The following is a 17,349-nucleotide window of genomic DNA, read 5'->3' as shown; positions in this document are numbered from 1 at the left end:
CGCATTGATCGTCTGTCTGAGGTAAGCCCACTTCGCCTGCTCAAGGAAGGCGCCCCTTCCTCCCAAGGGGCACCCAAGGTAGCCAAATTTCCCTGGAAATTTGCCCTTCAGGTTCATCACCAAAAGGTAAGCAAGCAACACGTCTCTAACAGGATCTGTGCGAAGGTACATGACACAGAGACCTGGCTTGGCCGGATTAGCCAAAGCATCCTCCCCCTTTCAAGGCACGGAATAACTGACATTTTCTGGAAGGGCGCCTAATGCAACTGGAAGCTGTGGCTGGGTATGGGAACAAATCAATAAATTGAAACCTACAGGGGTTTGCAAGCTCTTAGCAGCAGCGTCAAGGAAGCCGAGACGGCTCTCTTGGCTTCCTCCTCCTGGAAAAAGAAGCTGCGTTCATTCTGGTCATCAGCCCTGGAAATTAAGGTAATTTCGTCTTGCAGAACCAAACTGGGTCGCTGAGGTACTGCATCTGAGACCTGCGAGCAGGGTGGGCACAGCCTGGCAGCCGAAACCCCAGGACTGAATACCCAAATGCCACCTACCCTGGCCCCCAGAAGTTTAAGCCTACAACTCCCACCATCCCTAGCCAGCACTTATTAGGGATGATGGAAGCTGTAGCCTGAAACAGGCTCAGGAAGGTTGTCTTTCTCACAATTAAGAGCAAGGAACTGAAACCGAACAGCCTCTCTTACCCTCCCCTGCCTCTGTTTTTTCCCTTGCACCAGTTTTTAGATTGCAAGCACCTCGGGGCAGAGACCTGTCCTCTCATTCTTTAAAAAGTGCCGTGCATATCAGGGCTGTTGATATTCTTTCAATCTGAGCACTGAATTAATTCGCAGAGAAGTTCTTGGAGTGGGAAAGTTCCCGGCAGGGGCAAAAGCAGAAACAAACTTTTCAAAAGACCAGCGTACTGTAGCTCACAGCTGGCCCTTGTGGCCAGCAACTAAGCCTTCGAGGAGGCATTTAAACCCTTTGGAAATGGCAGAAGAAGCCAGGAAGCCACTGAATTGTTGGGCTGTTGTTGTTGCTGTTGTTGTTTTGTGGGGGGGATTTGTAAGCTATCCAGAGACTCTGGTACTGGATGGCCTAGAAAACCTTTAAATAAATAAATAAAATGGTAGGCAATTGTGGGAGAGGTCATGGCTATTTGAGGGTCCCTGGGCAAGCAGGTTTCTTCAACAGCCCTCATGCTCTAGTTCTATTCATTTTATTTCTTATTTATTTTAATTTTTTTAATATGCCGTTCCAATACTAAAAGTCTTCGGACAGCTTACAAAACGATGTTCTGTGTGAGTACAATGCTAGACTGTACTCAGTCCATGAGGAAATGGTGACGAAACTGCAGCATAATCTTCGGCTGCTTGCGCTCCACGGATTGTACTCCTCTGCCTCTGTTTGAAATGGATTCACTGCTACGAATTCCTCCCCTGCTTCTCTGCTCTAAATTTGGGATGTTTAAGATCGAGCGATATTGGATTATGTTGTTGCTTTATCATAATTTGGATTTAATCCCTGAAAGCAACCCAGAGAACTACAGCAGCAGCGTCGCCCAAGCACTGTACGGATGCAAGGATCTGTCTTGATCAAAGAGGATTTGGGTGCCTGTGTGTATCGGCACCATAGCGCCAAGCCTGTAAAATTTATACCCCTACAAGTCAGTATGTATACTAAAGGCACTCCAGGAGTACATACCACAGGAGTTTTGTTTTTAGAATGCCTTAACATGATCTAACTTAAATAAATATCCTGTTTGAATCCTGTACTACTGCCTTCAGGCACTAGGTGGCACTCCTCACCACCTCCGGAGACCGGGAAGGAGAATTCTAACAAACAGAGTCCTGTGCCTGCCCCACGCTTTCCACTGTGGGCTCCCTCCCCAAGGGCAATGGGGTGGACAGACCCCTCCTTCGGCAGGGTATACATTCTCTAGGAAGCTGAAGTCCTGCCAAGGCATAGTGTGTGGAAAGGCTGCATATAAAATGAAATAACTATAGAAAAGCAAACGCAACAAAATTTAGGCAGGCCCCAAAAACACTGTAGTGGGAAATCAGTCTGTGTAAAGCCTCCAAAATTCTCTTCATCCGCATTTATTCCCAGATTGTGGATTTTGGCATCGCCTGCTTTTGTTTCTCAGGCAGAATCAATGCATTTGGAATGTTCACTTCTCACCTTTTAAAAAATATATCTGCAACTTTGCCTACATGCCCTTTGTCACAGCTTTCAGACCTACGGATTTGCTTGACTTCTCTTCATATCATTTCCATTCATTTATATAGTTTTCCTCCCTCAATGTGGCTGGTACAGGTGTGCATATTGACAAAACACTGCAAACCTCCCCCCAACACAAATATCAACTATCCCATTCTGTGATTGCTAGTGTGATTGCTCCAAAAATCGTTCTGGGTGATGTTTCCACAACATGCCCATACATTTGTGTGGATGGACTGTGTGCTGTGCTCAAAGGAGAAAAAGCAATCTTGACACAACTGTTTACAGAATTATGCACAATCATTTTAGTGTGGAGCTTCACTAGCGCAAGGATGCATTATGCACACGCAGGGCTGTCAGGAACGCTGAAGGAGGCCAGGCCGTTCCAAATCCCCTGCAGCTACTAGGAATCTAACCTGCATGTTTCACAAAAGGATCGCTTTTTCTGAATCGAGATGATTCACTTATGCAGACCCATTAAAGCACTTTTCATTCATGCTAATTTGCATTAACAAACAGGCATTGGTGCTTCTGCGAATTAGCAGAATTAGAAAAAAAATCTGGTTTGCAAAAATGTGATGAGCAGATGGTGGGATGGAACACAATCCCATAAACAGAACAGATTTAATGAAATTGATACATCTCTAGCATCAGGACCTTGGGGTGCTGGGGAGATGCAGCTGAACTGAAAAAGGCACATGCTAAAATCCCAGAATTAATTTTAGAAATTATAGTGATTTAACCAGAGCTCAGGGTAGACTGAATGTTCAGAACTGAGAAGGAAGACGGGATCCGTCTTTTGCACACGGTTCCTGGAGGGCAGGCGCTTCCCTATAAGTCTGTCGACCGATCTAGCCCTCTGCTCTAAACCAAACGTTGCCAAGGTGTTCTTGGGCACATTATCCTAAAATACGCCACCACAAAGAATGAGCACCTGGTTGGCAGCACCCTCAGTTCCCCCTTCCCGACCCAAAGGGGGTCTTTCAGCCGTGGCATCTCTCCTCTTTTTCGCTGTGGTAGCTGTGCCACCAGCAGCAAAAATAGAAGTAAACTTTAAAAAAACAATGACATAGTCATGCTGATCTGCATGGGAAGCTGCTGTGTGAGCCTGACCCTTGTTCCATCTAGCCCAGTGCTGGCTACTCTGGCTGGCAGCAGCTTTGCTGGATTCCAAGCAGGGTTGTTTTTTTAACCTGACCTGGAGATACTCAGAATGGGAGGTGGAAAACTTTGCCAGAACTCAGGCCTATGTGGGGCAGTTTGCACAAATTTATACAAAATTACACAAATTTGCTCAGATTTTGCACAAACCTGAAATAAACGGTCAGGAACTTCCAGGTGACTAGGCAGAGTACGCGCCTAGAGAGTGGGAGGGGGGCTGCTCCCACATTTCTCATGCTAAATGCTACCAAAATGACAATGGCTCAACTCTATCCATTTAGCCTCGATCTGCACATCGATTTCAAGCAACTACAGAAGCGGAATCCTTCCTACCCACTGAATCAGCATGCTTTTGTCTGTCCGATCAGAAACGTGTTGCAGCTCCAGCAAGTTCAAACAGAACGCGATTTTCCAGCAGGGTCCCATCCCCAGCTACCTTCAGAATCAGAGGCCAAATGCCTGCAAGCACAGTTTTGGGCAAAACGTGGGGCCAGAAGGTGCTGCGAACAAAATGCGGAACTGGAGGTAGCCTTGGTCTGATCCCGCAGGGCTCCTCCTGTGCTGTTTTGTTCCAAAGTATTCGGTCCACTTAGCATCACTCCAGCAGCATTGTGGGAAATTCCAAATAGTGGCCTTCACTGACAAGACTGGCAGGGCTCCTGGGATGGAGAGGGAAGCACTTTACGGCTATAGGATTCCATACAAGGGTTTCTTCTGACCTGCAACCAGCCCCAAGGGCCAGGCCTGGTAAGATGCGCACAAAGATTGTTAAAAACATCCTCGGATGGCACATTTCGAGGTGCTTGCAAGCACTTTATTGTAGGCGCCGATTTCTGAATTGTAATTCTCCAATTAGGCAGGCAATGAACTACTGGAGAAACTCACTCTCCTTCCATCAGAAGCACTGCAGTTAGCCTCAAAAGATGCAACACTCCTTTTAATAAGCCGAGCGATGAAGACCGAGGCGGCTGCCCTCGTGAAATTTCGGGGCCAGCCTGTGTCTTTTTCCCCATGAAGAGAAATGCAGCAGTCTAAACGGGGGGCCTCAGAGAGACTTCCAGAGCGAAGTGCCCGCAACATTTCTCCTGCTCCACTTTCCTCACCTGCTTGGAAAGACTCGGTGTGGCTTCTCCTCACCTTCAGACAACTCACAGCAGGCTGGATGCTCCGTCCCCGGAGAGCAGTGGAGGGAATCGTGGTCCAATTAAACCTCCTCCTGCCCTTATTCTGTCCCAGAGAGCTGCGAGAAGTGGGGGGGGGGGGGGGGGCTGAATTGCTATTTATCTCTGATCGGTGGTGGGGAAGGAAACACACCCGCGGGCCCAGCGGCGACTTAGTTAGCGTAAGGGCCGCCTTCGCCCTCGCTTTCCCGGGTGGAAGCCCAGTGGACGCAGCGCTTCTCGCTAATGAGCACAGCCGTCTCTCCCAATTAAGAGCAAACGGCAGCTGCCTACAGAGCTAGGGCTGCTTCTGAGCCAGTGCTCGCCCCTGTGAAAGCGCCTCCCCATGCAACACTTCTGTTTTCACAAGAAGCAAACCCCGCAACGTGGCAGCAGAGCAGAAATCTACATGCAGAGATGGCTTGAGCAAGGTCGCCGGGGTGGGGGGCAAACCACGGGGGCAATTATGGCTGCCTGGGAAACCCACAAGCAGGACAGCACCCTCTCGCCTGTGGTCCCAGCCACTGGGGTACACCATGAGGACTAGCAGCCGCGCATAGCCTTTCAATCCCCTTCTGAAGCCATCCAGACGGGTGGCACCACGGCATCTCATGGGAGGGAATTTCAGACTTCGCACTGTGTGAAGCAGCAGTTCTTTGATCTGGCCTGAATCTCCCGCCAAGCAGCCCCATGGCATGTCCCTGGCTCTAGCACTGCGGGAGAGGAAGACAGAGGCTCCTCTCCGTTTTCTCCACACCATGCAGGATTCTGCCGTTTGAGGCAGGCCTCCCCTTACTCAAACTTCGCCTAAGCTGAAGCATCTCAGTCATTGCAACTTTTCCTCCTAGCGATCATTTTAGTTGCAACTTTTCGGCACCTTCCCCAACTCTCCCGTGTCTGCAGCAACCAGAGCATCATGCAATAGTCCATCTGTAGCTGCTCCAAATTTCTGTAGATCGGGAGTGCAGCTTCGGCAGCGTGATTCTCCATCCCTTTCCCAACGATGCCTGACATGGAGCTGGCCTTTTCCACAGCGGCTGAAGCGGAGGGTTGTGGCCCTGACGCACACCACTTTACACTTTGCTTTCACTGAAGCTCGTTTGCTCTGCCCACCTTCAGGATGCTGAGAAGGGTCGGGGCATTAGGCCAGCTGAGACGAAACTTCAAATGGTGCCCCCCCCCCACCAAGAAACTTTGTGCCCAACGCCAGGAAAGCTGTTCGGACACCCGAGGCAGGAAATCCTACCAGCGCCTCTCCTGTCCCAAGCTATAAAATGCAGCAATAATAAATTAATACTGCTGCTGCATCTAACCAATAATATGTTGCCCTTTCATGACACCCGAAACCATCTGCCTGAGCCGTTCACCTCACTCGGCCCCAGTGGCCCAGCTTGTAGCTAAGCTCAGCTGTGACTGAAGTGAGCGCTGCCTGCATTTCCTGACCCCGGGATCAAAATGCCTTCGGTCAACTTTTGGGGAAATGATTGGCAACCCCCGAACTCGTTCACAGATCTTTGCTACAGGATTGTTGCTTGCTCTCTCTCTCTCTCTCTCACACACACACACTGAGTACACATGTTCCTCAAAAACACAATTATTTTGCCAGGATATGCATCACAGTGGCCAAGGTTCTAGAGTTAAGGTCAAGGGCAGCCATACACCCGACCTCCCCAAAACAGGTTAATTATGGAGCAGAGGTGTGAAAGTCTCGCATAGTCCTCCCAGTATGGTCGTGGGATCTACCAAACTCCAAGGGAAGAGCAGAAGTAACTGCTCTCCTGCAACACCTGCCGAGAAGACACGGGCCAGCCTGGGAGCGGAAGAGGAGGCCAGGGCAAGGCAGCTCCACGGTGAAGACGTGAGATTCCCGTATGTGAAGGGGAAAGCCTCGTGAGGGAATCATGCGCAGCCCAACGGGGTCCCCTGGAGGGCTGACCGTTCGGCCCCTGCTGGAAAATCTGAGCAGGCCAAAGCTCACCTTCAGTTTCCCAATGCACCTCCAGAGCATAAGCTACTTTGCAGAAAGCTTCCCTCAGGTGGAAGCGACCAGGTGCAGCTCCCATAATGCTCGGCGTGGCCCAGGAACCGAAACCATCCTTTCCCCAGTTCAGGGGATGCTGGTTTCAAGCCAGCAGCAGATCTCTGGGTCTTTCCTAGCCGTACCTGGAGATGTGTGGGGATGGACCCAGGCCTTTCGCAACGCCATGGATGCCCCTGCTGCGCCCCTCATGCTACCTGGGCAATCCCCGTGCCGGGACACAGTCAGGGCAGGGAGCACCCAGGCTGCTGCCCTCGCCAGGCAAAGCTTCCCGAGGTGCTGCTGGACCAGGCTGGGCCCACTCCAGGGCGACCAGGCCGTCTCCCTCCAGGAGCCCCCGTCTCACCTCCTCTGCCCGCCTTGCTCTGCACCCTCCCTCTCATCGCCTGCTCGAGGCAGAGCGCCACCGCGTGAGCCGGCAGTGGCGCCTGCTCCCCTGGCGTGGCATCCCTGCTTCTGCGCCTCCACACGAGGCAGGGCGCTCGGTCAGCGGCCTTCGCTGGGACGCGGGCCTGGCAGGCACCCAACGTGCCTCTGCTTGCAGCCAGCCCTCCCCGAGGCTGCGGACGTGGGGGGAATGCGCGGCGGCTGCTTTCCCGGGCTCCCGGGGACCAAGTGGACCGAGGAGCTGCCCCGAGCATCCGGATGAGCGAGCTGACGCACCGTCTGCCCACACAGGCGGGCCCGGCCCCGCTCGGCCTCCAAGCACCCGTGGCGCATGCAGAACGGGCCTGCAAGGACACCAACTCTGTCCTGCGTCTGCCGCCCACGAAGGCAAGGAGGCACGGCCTCGCCTGGAATATTCCATGCTGAAAAGGGGGACACCTATGCCCCCTCCCTCGCCTTTTTTGCTCCCTCCAAGTGTGCACAGAAATCTGGCAGCACAGGAGCCCCCAAAGGGCTGATTTTTCCCTGAGCCGAGCAACCATCATCCACGGCAGCTGCTGAAATGCAGCAGCGTGACAGCACAGCAGCCAAACGGGGGAACCAGCCGCTCTTTTTTGCCGACACACCAACAATTCTGACACCCGATTCAAGGCTGTGGTCGTGCCGGGGGCAACCTGCTGCAGCCTGCTGCCGGTTCCACAGGGGAAGGCGGCCACGGGGAGTTGTTTGAGAGAAACACAGCAGAGAGCCAAGCTCCGCACAAGGAGCCTTGCAGGCCAAGCCTTCCCCCCGCGGTGGAGAGGAAGAGCGCGAAGCGCCCCTGACATTCACGGAGAAAAGCTGCTGAATCTGAAAGGCCCACTTGGCCCGGAAGCCGTTTCCTGCACTGCCCAACAGGTGCCTTTCAGGAGGCCCGAAGGGGCGGCAGAACCAGCACAGGGTTGTCAAGCGGCCTCTGAAGATGAGGTGCCATTCAGCCACGAAGGCCATTTAGCGAAGGGCACCGCAGCGTATGGGAAGAGCAGCCAAAGTGTGCCCTGGAAAAATTAAGCCGCCAAGACAACCTCTCTCGCCGTGCCTCCCAGTTATGCAGCAATGACGGGAAGAAGCTCTGCACATGCTCAGAGGCACTCTTCTTTACAATTGTTGTATACGCTGAAAACTAAATTAAGTCAGGTGCCCTGATGGACTTCTAGAACAGAGGTGAGCAGAAAGGAGATCTTCAGATGTTTGGCATTTCAGTTCCCGGTGTCCTGGCCATTGGCAATGTTGGCATGAGCTTCTGGGAGTTGGAGTCCAAATCCTCTGGAGATCTGCCATCTACCCTCCCCATTTTAAACACCCCAAGGGAGGAAACAGCCAAAAACGAGGACTCTTCAAAAACACAGAGGTGCTCTGCTATACAAGTAACTCAAGCTGCATCTAGAGAGCAAAAATTTACCATTTCTCCAGTCCAAGCCATCCCACATGTGGTTGACAGAAGACAGGGGAAATCAGGGAGGGGTAATGGCTTACCTGATTGCAGGTATTAATGTCCACACCATTCTGCAAGTGGTCTAGGGCTTTGTCCAGGTTCCCCGATCGTGCTGCTCGCAGGAAGCTGGTCGCAGCATCGGCCTTGGGAAGAGAAAGAAGAGAAGAGAAACCATGAGCAGACAGACCCTGGTATCCTGAGGTCCAGCAAGACCTGGTTCTCGCTGAAGGGCTCACGTCGTGTCTGGCATGAAAGCTGCAACCAGAAGCTCACTGCATTGTTTGCTTCTCCGCAGAAGCAACCTCCTTGCAAGCAGAAAGCTAGCATGTCAAGAAGGAAGTCACCACCTGGCTTTCCTTTGTTGCTGGCTGCCAAGGCAGGCCTCTAAGCCTGACCAGGACAGGGTCCCTGGGTGACTCCGGCCCAGTCACTGCTGCTCGGCCTAGCCTACCTCACAGGGCTGTTGGAGGGTCACGCACACCCCCGAGCATTTCTTGCCAGAGGAAAAAGAGAGAGCATAACGTACAAATGGTGGGCCAGGCATGTGTCAAGCTCCTCCCTCCTATTCCCCAAAACAGTCAGGATCACCTTGTCTTTTCTCCTGCTATCGCTAAACGGAGGGTTTTTCCACAGCACTGGCTGCTGCAGCCACACACTCAACGCACAGAGGGCAGGTCGTGGAAAACGCTTCGCCAGACATTGGCAAGGACGCATGCTGAACACAGAGCTGCCTTTTCAACCAGAACGTGTGTTTTTGCCCAGCTTAAATTTGCCCAAATTTGCACTATCCCTCCACACACGGGTACACAGAACTTGAGATTCTGAAAAATGTGGATATGAGAGAAGAGGGACCAGATCTTTCTCCCAGATGCCGGGATCTGGACGCTTTGCTCTTAAAAACCTGCCCTCTGCTCAAAATTGCCTCCTTTGTGTTGCTACCTTTTTTCCAGTGCCGGGGGACTCATTTTTAACTGGGGCTGAGCAAACACGAATGTCAGGAATGGCTGCACCTCCTGGATTCAGCTGGTGCACGTGCGTGAGAATTTAGTTTCCATGTGGTTTTGATAGGAATTTACCAACATGCAAAAAGTTTGTCATATCTGGGAGAAAAAAAGTGATTTTTTTTTCTTAATGAGACTGGGGAAAAAAGCAAACCTGATCCCTGTGTTTAGGATCCTTGATACTTCCCTTAGAACCTCTGCTAAGAACTAAAGCAAATGATTCTTGTATAATTTGACAAAATGCCCAAGTTCAACTGCTAACATTTTGATTAAAGATGCTCAGACATCAAAGGATGCTTTAAGACAAAACAAAAAAATTACATCTCGAAAAACCCGAAGACAATATTCCAAATGAGTGGCGTATCACATTCTGCTCTAGTGTGTGTGTGTGTGTGTGTGTGTGTGTGTGTGTGTGTTCACCCCCAGGACTCCCGAATCTAGGACCAACAGCACCTGACATAGTCTCCCTGCAAAATGCACAGCGTCGAAACCTGCGCCCCAGATTTCATGCAAACTGCAGACCGAGAGAGCAAGCAGAATGATTGGAGGCACTTGCTATTTGTATTCATTTTCCAAAGAGAAAGAATTGCTCCGCACTTCAACTGCAACATCTATATCTTGATTCTGTGGTGGTTTTCTCTTGTGCTCCAGAAACAAGCTGCTGGATGGATACTTTGCAGCCAGAGGCTTAGGAGCCAGCAGTCGCAAATTAAAATGGGAAAGAAAGGGCTGGAAGGACTGGACTGATCCTGTTACCAAGCTGCATCCCGAATGTCACAGGAAGTGGGTTGTCCTGCTGTTTTCACTGATGACAGTTAACAGATCCGTGCTTTCTTGACCACCATTCCCAAGGTGCCTGGCACCAGATGTGTTGGACTACAACTCCCAGCATCCCCAAGCCACTGGAGTGACATTTCTTTTATTTCATGTCTATGCTGCCCCATAGCTCAGAGGCTCTCTGGGAGCTTTATGAAGTTTAAAAGTTTATAAACGAGCCAGAAAATCACCACATTTCAGTAAAACAGTAAAACCAATGCAACATGATCAACAACAGCAACCCAGGGCGACTATAATCCAGCTAACACATGGCACAGAAGCAATAATGACAAGGACAATGATCGAACTAGCAAATATCTATTAAAATACCTGGAAAATAAAAAGGGTTTCACCTGTCGCAGAAAAGAGAACATTGATGGCACCAGGCCTACCTTTGGGGAGCATGGTCCAAAGATGGGAAGTCACTACTGGAAAGTCCCTTCTTCGGTTCAGCATCCCCCTTAATTCTTTTTTGGGGTGGGGGGGTGGGGGCTGACCTCCAAGGATGATCTTGGGCCTGGGTAGGAATGCACGGGGCCAGGCGTTCCTCCAAAGAACCTGCCCTGTTTGAACTGGCCGATCTTGGGAAGCAGCTCACTGCTCTGCTGTGTAGCAACGGAGGCTTCCAGGCTGCCTCCAAAGATGCTCTGGTAATTCGGGCAGGCGACTATCAGAGCATGGATCACCACCACCAAAACTTGGTGCCACCATTGATTGATTGTTTTTAGATGCCGTCCAATACTAAAGTCTCTAGACAGCTTTCAAAAACCAAAAATCCAAAAAACAAAGCAACCCCATACAACACACAACACACTGCATCCGATAAATAATGGTCAAAACAAGGATCAAACCAATTAACTGTTAAAATACTGGGAAAATAAAAAGGTCTTTGCCTGATGCCAAAAAGAATAGGGCGACGGGGCCAGGCGACCCTCCCTGGGGCGTGTGTTCCACAGTGGGGGCGCCACCGCCGAAAAGGCCCTTCTCCGGTAGCTGCCCTCCTAATTTCCTTCAAGGAGGGCTCCTGGAGAAGGGCCTCTGCTGCCGAGCTCAAGGGGCAGCCAGGCACATAGGGAAGGAGGCGCCCCTTCAGGTATCCAGGACCCAAGCCGTTTAGGGCCATATAGGTCATTGCCAGCACCTTAAATTGGGCCTGGACTTCAATTGGCAGCCAGTGGAGACGATAAAAGTCCGGTGTGACATGGGAGTATCTGCCGGTCCCCGTTAACAACCTGGCAGCTCCATTCTGGACCAACTGAAGTGTCCGGACCATCTTCAAGGGCAGCCCCACGCAGAGCGCGTCGCAGTAGTCCACACAGGAGGCTGCCAGGGCATGGGTGACCGTTGCCGGCTCTGCTCACCCAGGTAGGGACGCAGCTGATGCACCAGCCGAAGCCAAAGGAAAGCGCTCCTCGCCACCACCAGCACCTGGTGCTCCAGGGACAGGTCAGGGCTGAGGAGCACCCCCGGCGGCGCACCCCGTCCTCTGGGGGAGGGCACCCCCATCCAGAACAGGGCAAAAATCACTTGCCCGGAAGGCTGAACATTTGGGTTTCAACAGTGCTTTTGTAAAAAAAAAAAAAAAAAAGGTGCTGGAACTCACCTCTTGTTAATCTTTTATTTAGGGTTTTTAAGGGTAATATTTATTTATTTATTTAAGATATTTATATGCCGTCCTGTCACAAAAGCCTCAGGACGGCTTACACAGTTTACTAGCAGGACCGGTGGTTGAGAAGTAATTAGTAATTTTTTTCATTTTTAAATTTGGGTCACACTTTTACACTAAAAATTAAAAAAAGATTTTCAATTCACCAACTTTTTTTAAAATAAAGAAATCATTTACCTTTTGCACGTAGCCAGTCACTCTGCACACACCAACACTGTGTCATGAAACACAATGGTCGCCACCTGCAGTAAGCACTCAGCACGCGACCACACGACCACTCACAAGCCGAGCAGCGCCACAAGCCGAGCAGCGCCATCACACCCAGCGCGGACACACAAGCAGCCCGCAGGCACCATTTTAATGATTTTGCTGCCGACCTGCTACGCCCGACAGGGCGAGTCATAATCACGTGGAAAAATCCGTCGAAAAAAGGTGCCGGAACACCATTCCGGTGCATTCCATGACAAAAAAAGCCCTGGGTTTCAAAACAATAAATGGTCACCCCCAGACTATGAGCACCGCTCCAACCGGAGGAGCTTGGAGGACGCTAGAGTGAATGAGGATCCGCCTCCTAACAGAGCTTCCATCTTGCTTGGCCTGAGTGAGAGCAACCAACCCTCCCTGCGCCAGGGTGGTCGGTCGTTTCTGAGTTTGCTGGAGCCCAGCCCCACTGGCTGTCAAGTCAGAGGCACTTCCCCAAAACCTCCTGCCTCAAAGCTGCACTGCCGATCCCATTTCTGATCAGCCTCCCACAGCAACACTTTCTTCTGGGCGGCAGGAAAGAACAAGCCATTATTGTGTCCACCAGGACTTTGCAGATCGATCATTCTTGGCCAGTGACTCTCAGGCACCAGGTAATAGTGCTTGAGATCCCATTAATGCGAACAGGAAAGCAGGGCTGGGGTGTGATTAAAGAGTATCAGTAGAAACGAGCGATAAACAGTGTCTCTAGGTCCTGGGGCAGAACCCCAGGTCCTGGGGCCAAAGCGGGACCTTCTGGAGAGCCAAGAGGCCTCTCTGCAAATCCTCAAGTGCCCCGGCCCCCTTGCTCTGCCCCCACATCCTTTCCCCGCCACCGATCATTGGGTGCTTTCCTGGTTTTGTGTGCCCTTTTCCCCATTACAAGCGGTTCACACACTTCCCCTAATGCTCTGATCTTGGCTGGAAGACCCAAAGCTGCCCTGGCTTCAGCCACTGCTGGAAAGAGCACCCATGAGCTTTCCCGGAATCGAATTTGGCCCTCGGTGCTGAACGAGGCTCACAACGTTTCCGGCGCCAAAACTGCCAACCCGAATGCACGAGCCCCTGGCCCCTCCACAATTCCATTTACGGCCCGTCTTACGCGAGGTCAAACGTTCGCCAAGCGTGGCTTAGCAGCTGCCTGCAGCACCTGACTCGCTTTGCCGGGACCCCTGGCTGTCGACGAGGAGATTATCTGGCAGCCACTGCACCAGAGCACTTGGCATATTCGTTTCAACTAATTGGATTCATGCATAGAGCCAGCCGGGCAGCAGGTGACAGGAGTCCGGTGCTAGTCCATTGAGCATTTTCGTTCCAGACATCGAAGGGCAGGTTCGAGACTTACATTCCAACATCAGTGTCCAAATGACAAAACTTGGAAGGTCACAGTTCACCCCACTCCCTGCAAATCAGTATGGCTTTATAACAGAGCCCGATTTTTCCCTTGTTCCAAAGGGCTCAGGCTAGCAAATTGGGGGTAGCCCTGCAATTTATCCTACTAATAACCCTTAGAGACTCTGATTAGCCCAAGTTGCATAGCTTGAAAGACATATTTCGCCTGTGTGGCAGTGAAAAGACCAACCCTGTGCCTGCCATCATTAATGCTGTAAGAATATCCTTTGTAGTCAAGATATATTCATTTAGAGTATGTATATTTTAATGTGCCACCACCTACCATAAATGCTGAATGTTGAAAGAGGGAGGAACGAAGGTTTGCAGGGAGAGTCCTGAACTTGTCGAGCTATCAATCCAGTTCAAGCAGGGCTTGTGGGGGCACAAGGGCTTTGCAGTTACCCTCCAAGAGCGCCTGGGCATCAGACAGAACCGGTGGGCACCAGCCTTCCACACCGTGAGGAAAGGGACCTTGCAACCTTTACATAATGCCAGCATGGCAGAGCTCAGGGGACCCAGCCTCTAGTCCCCGTTCAGCCCCTGAAACTCACTGGGTGACTTGGATTCCATCACAGACTCTCAGCCTAACCTACCTCACAGGACTGTTGTTGTGAGAATAAAAAGGGGAGGGGGAAACCTTGTGAGCTGCTCCAGGTTCCTTGCCAGAGGAAGAGGGAATACATGCAATGTAGTAACAGCAACCATGAGCTTTGCATTTGGATTGATCCACATAAATTATCATGTGTACACGTTACGCCAATCACTGTGCTCCCTTTTCTGGCGATAAGCATCCTTTTTGCTGATTCATCAGTGCTCGCTCTACTTCTCCACAGACTGGTCGAAAACACTCGGCAAGCTTGGAGGACAAGAGGTTTCGCCAGCTGGTCATGCCTTGCTCCGCCCCTTTGTCCATGAGCAAGGAGCAAATTATCAATATACACCCCTGCTCCACGTGGCCAGCGGGCGAGAAGTGAGAGCAGCTTTTTGAAAGGACTGGCGAGGCCTCGGCCCTGCAGACTTACTGCGTGACGTCCTAGGATGGAAACACGCGACTGGGCTTTCTGTCAAAGCGGGACGGGCGGAAGCATTGCCGCCGCATGTACAGGTCACCCTGCGTCGGTCTCTGTGTTACGGGGGCTTTGTTTTACTTTCGGGGCAGCAGCTCCGTGCAAACCAGTGTTTGATCGGATGACCGTGTGACCAAAGCAAAATGCTTGCGTGCCGCCAGAAGCAAACAGTGGTCACTGATGCGCTGCTGAGGAGGAGGATGAAAGGACAACAAATTGCATATCATCCAAAGGATGAAAGGACAACAAGGCACAATCCATATCCCCCTAGCGAGAAGACTGCCCAAACAGGCTAGATACCGGCTCCATCTGTTGCACAGGTGCTAACCAGGCCCTGACCTCTCCCTGCTCAGAATTCTTTGTCTTTAAACAGACCCGGATGGCAAAGTCCTTCAAAGAGAGGCTGCTTTCAAGTAGAGGCCTGTACTCTATAGTGTAGGATATCCAGAAACCTGAGAAGAAAGCCGTCTTTCTTTTCCTTCCTTCCTTCCTTCCTTCCTTCCTTCCTTCCTTCCTTCCTTCCTTCCTTGTGTCCTCCTTTTAGAGGTAGCATCGGACTGTGAGTCGATCTCACAGCCGGCTCTTTAGCCCTGAGAGGGGACGCGGGGCAGCCTTTTGCAACTTAACTGGCCCGAGCTTAGTCAACCAGATCTGCAGTCTTGCATAAGTCTTCAGGAATGGAGATCCCGCTCGGCTGCCTCCGCAGATTTCTCAAAACTGGAGCGGGCAGGTGCCCGGGAAGGGGAGGCAACCGAGGCACTATAATTAACCGGGCACTTCCTGTGCGGGCCTTGGGCAGAAGCGGGAGGCCCCGAGTCCAGCAGAGGGGAGACCAGCAACGAAGCGAGGACGGCAAACGCTGCCAAGGCAGGGCACAGGGAGATTTGTGAATGGAATGGACCTTACACAACCTCGGAGGAGTTGGAAACCGTCTCCTTGCCCCTCCCCACCACCAACAGGTCCAAGTGCAGCTCAGCGGTTAAACCAAAAGTGCCAAGTTCAGGCCCCGGGTTGGGCTGGGAAAGTCCCCCTGCGTGAGTCCTCAGAAAACTGCTCCCAGCCAGTGCAGAAAACACTGAGCTTGCCGTCTGAGTCAGTGTCCCGCATTTCTGGGATATGCAACGCCCATGCAGCCGCCCACGGACTTTGGCATGGCAGACCTAAAAGGGTCGTGTGGACAGACACCAAGCTGTGCAGAAGAACTGTCTCCCCACTGCTGCCTAGTCCTGGAGCAGCAACTCCACCATCCTAGCAAACAAGCCTTCCACAGTGAAATGTGCAAAGGCAGAACAGACTCACACCAAGGAGCAGCCAAGGATCAGAAAGAGGGTGATACTGACCCCGTTCCAGAATGAGCCAACCAAACACTCCCCCATCTAGGGATGGAGCATAACTTATCCATGCACTTTATTTAAAATATTCCTAGACCACCCGCCATGCACTGGATATCCAGGCAGCGTAGCACCGTAGCTCAAGAGCACAGCACTAGGGTCTGCACGCACAAGGTTGCAGGGGAAGTCCATGGCATGTACAGATCATGCAGCTGGCAATGAACTCTTGTGTCTAGGAAATCAGACCATTTGACTCAGTATGATCTATGCTAACCAGAAGAGGTTCTGCAGGAGAAAGGAAAAAGGCCTAAAGCCACTGAGTTGTACAGCCCTTTTGTGGTGTAAAAGAAATCAAGTCCTGGAGAGCCTGCGTAGCTTGGAGTGCTTGCCGGGCTGGGGGTGGGGGGATCCAGGCTCTAGGCCCCACTCAGCCAGGAAACCCACTGCGTGACTTTGGGCCAGTCACGGACTCTCAGCCCAAGCTACCTCACAGGGCTGTTGTTGAGAGGATAGATGGAGCTAGGTAAGCTGCCTTGACTTCCTCACAAGAGGGGAAAAGGTGGGATATCAAATCAGTGTGGTGATGGTGAAGAAGGCCTTTGTCTTAGAAAGGGCCTTAGAAAGGGCCTTAGAAAGAGCTGCCAGTCAGATCAGGCAAGACTGGACTAGGCTGGCAAACAGTCTGGCCATCTCTAGGACAGGAAGCCAGTTTATGAGGGAGGGGCAGAATTGCCCCCCCCCCCGGGGGCCCTGCAGGCCAGAGGATGCTTCTGCATCCCAGGGTGAACTCCCTCCTCCAGCCCCCTCCAACTCAGGAACTCCCAGAGTTATTTACATTTTTTTTCGAAAAGTGCATCGGGCCTGGATCCACCCTAAAGCCCCCCTTAATTTGGGCTTTGGTGAAAGCCTGGCTTTAATGGACAAGATCAACGCAGGCGGCGAGAGAGAGCCTGTGTCGCCGGGCGGCAGCAGGGCGGTGGGAGAAGAGCACCCGGGCGCGCCCGGAACGCCACCGGTGAGGAGCGGGGGGGGGGCGCGCCGGGGCGGGGCTTGCAGGACGGAGCTGCACAAAGGTGCGAGAGGGGCCGCGCCCTGCCCTGCCCTGCCCAAACACCACCCTCCATTCCCTGCATCTGGGGCTGGCCCTGCTCGCCAGCAGCCGCTCCCCTGGTGCGCACAAAGCAGAGGGAGAGCTCAGCCTCTCCGCTTCGGAGTCACTCAGAAGCTGCCAGAAGCTCTCCGGTTGCCTCCAAGGATCTCCAAAACATGGGCAAGAAGCCACGGATCCTGCCCTTCCAGGAGATGCCTGAGCATGCCAGAGAATGCGGGGCGAAGGGCAGGTCGCTCTGTCCCACCAGCGCAAACTAAGAGGGAGATTCCCGCAACATCTCCGGGTTGGTCG

General features: G+C 52.1%; 1 protein-coding gene across 8 annotated transcripts in view; it reads right to left on the bottom strand.

Annotated features, from left to right (window-relative positions):
- The window catches only part of ANK1 (ankyrin 1), an 83,580-nt gene that overhangs the window by 52,557 nt on the left and 13,674 nt on the right, over positions 1-17,349 (bottom strand). For all 8 annotated transcript variants that reach the window (XM_044437570.1, XM_044437572.1, XM_044437573.1 and 5 more), the window contains exon 2: positions 8,476-8,577. In XM_044437570.1, coding sequence (XP_044293505.1) covers positions 8,476-8,577 — 102 coding nt within the window. The remainder of the gene's footprint in view (positions 1-8,475; positions 8,578-17,349) is intronic.

Source organism: Varanus komodoensis, unplaced genomic scaffold (genome assembly GCF_004798865.1).
Source record: "Varanus komodoensis strain SLA01 unplaced genomic scaffold, ASM479886v1 scaffold30, whole genome shotgun sequence".
NCBI classification, from domain to species: domain Eukaryota; kingdom Metazoa; phylum Chordata; class Lepidosauria; order Squamata; family Varanidae; genus Varanus; species Varanus komodoensis.
The sequence above is the reverse complement of the archived record's forward strand: the minus strand, read 5'-3'. Positions and strand labels throughout refer to the sequence as shown.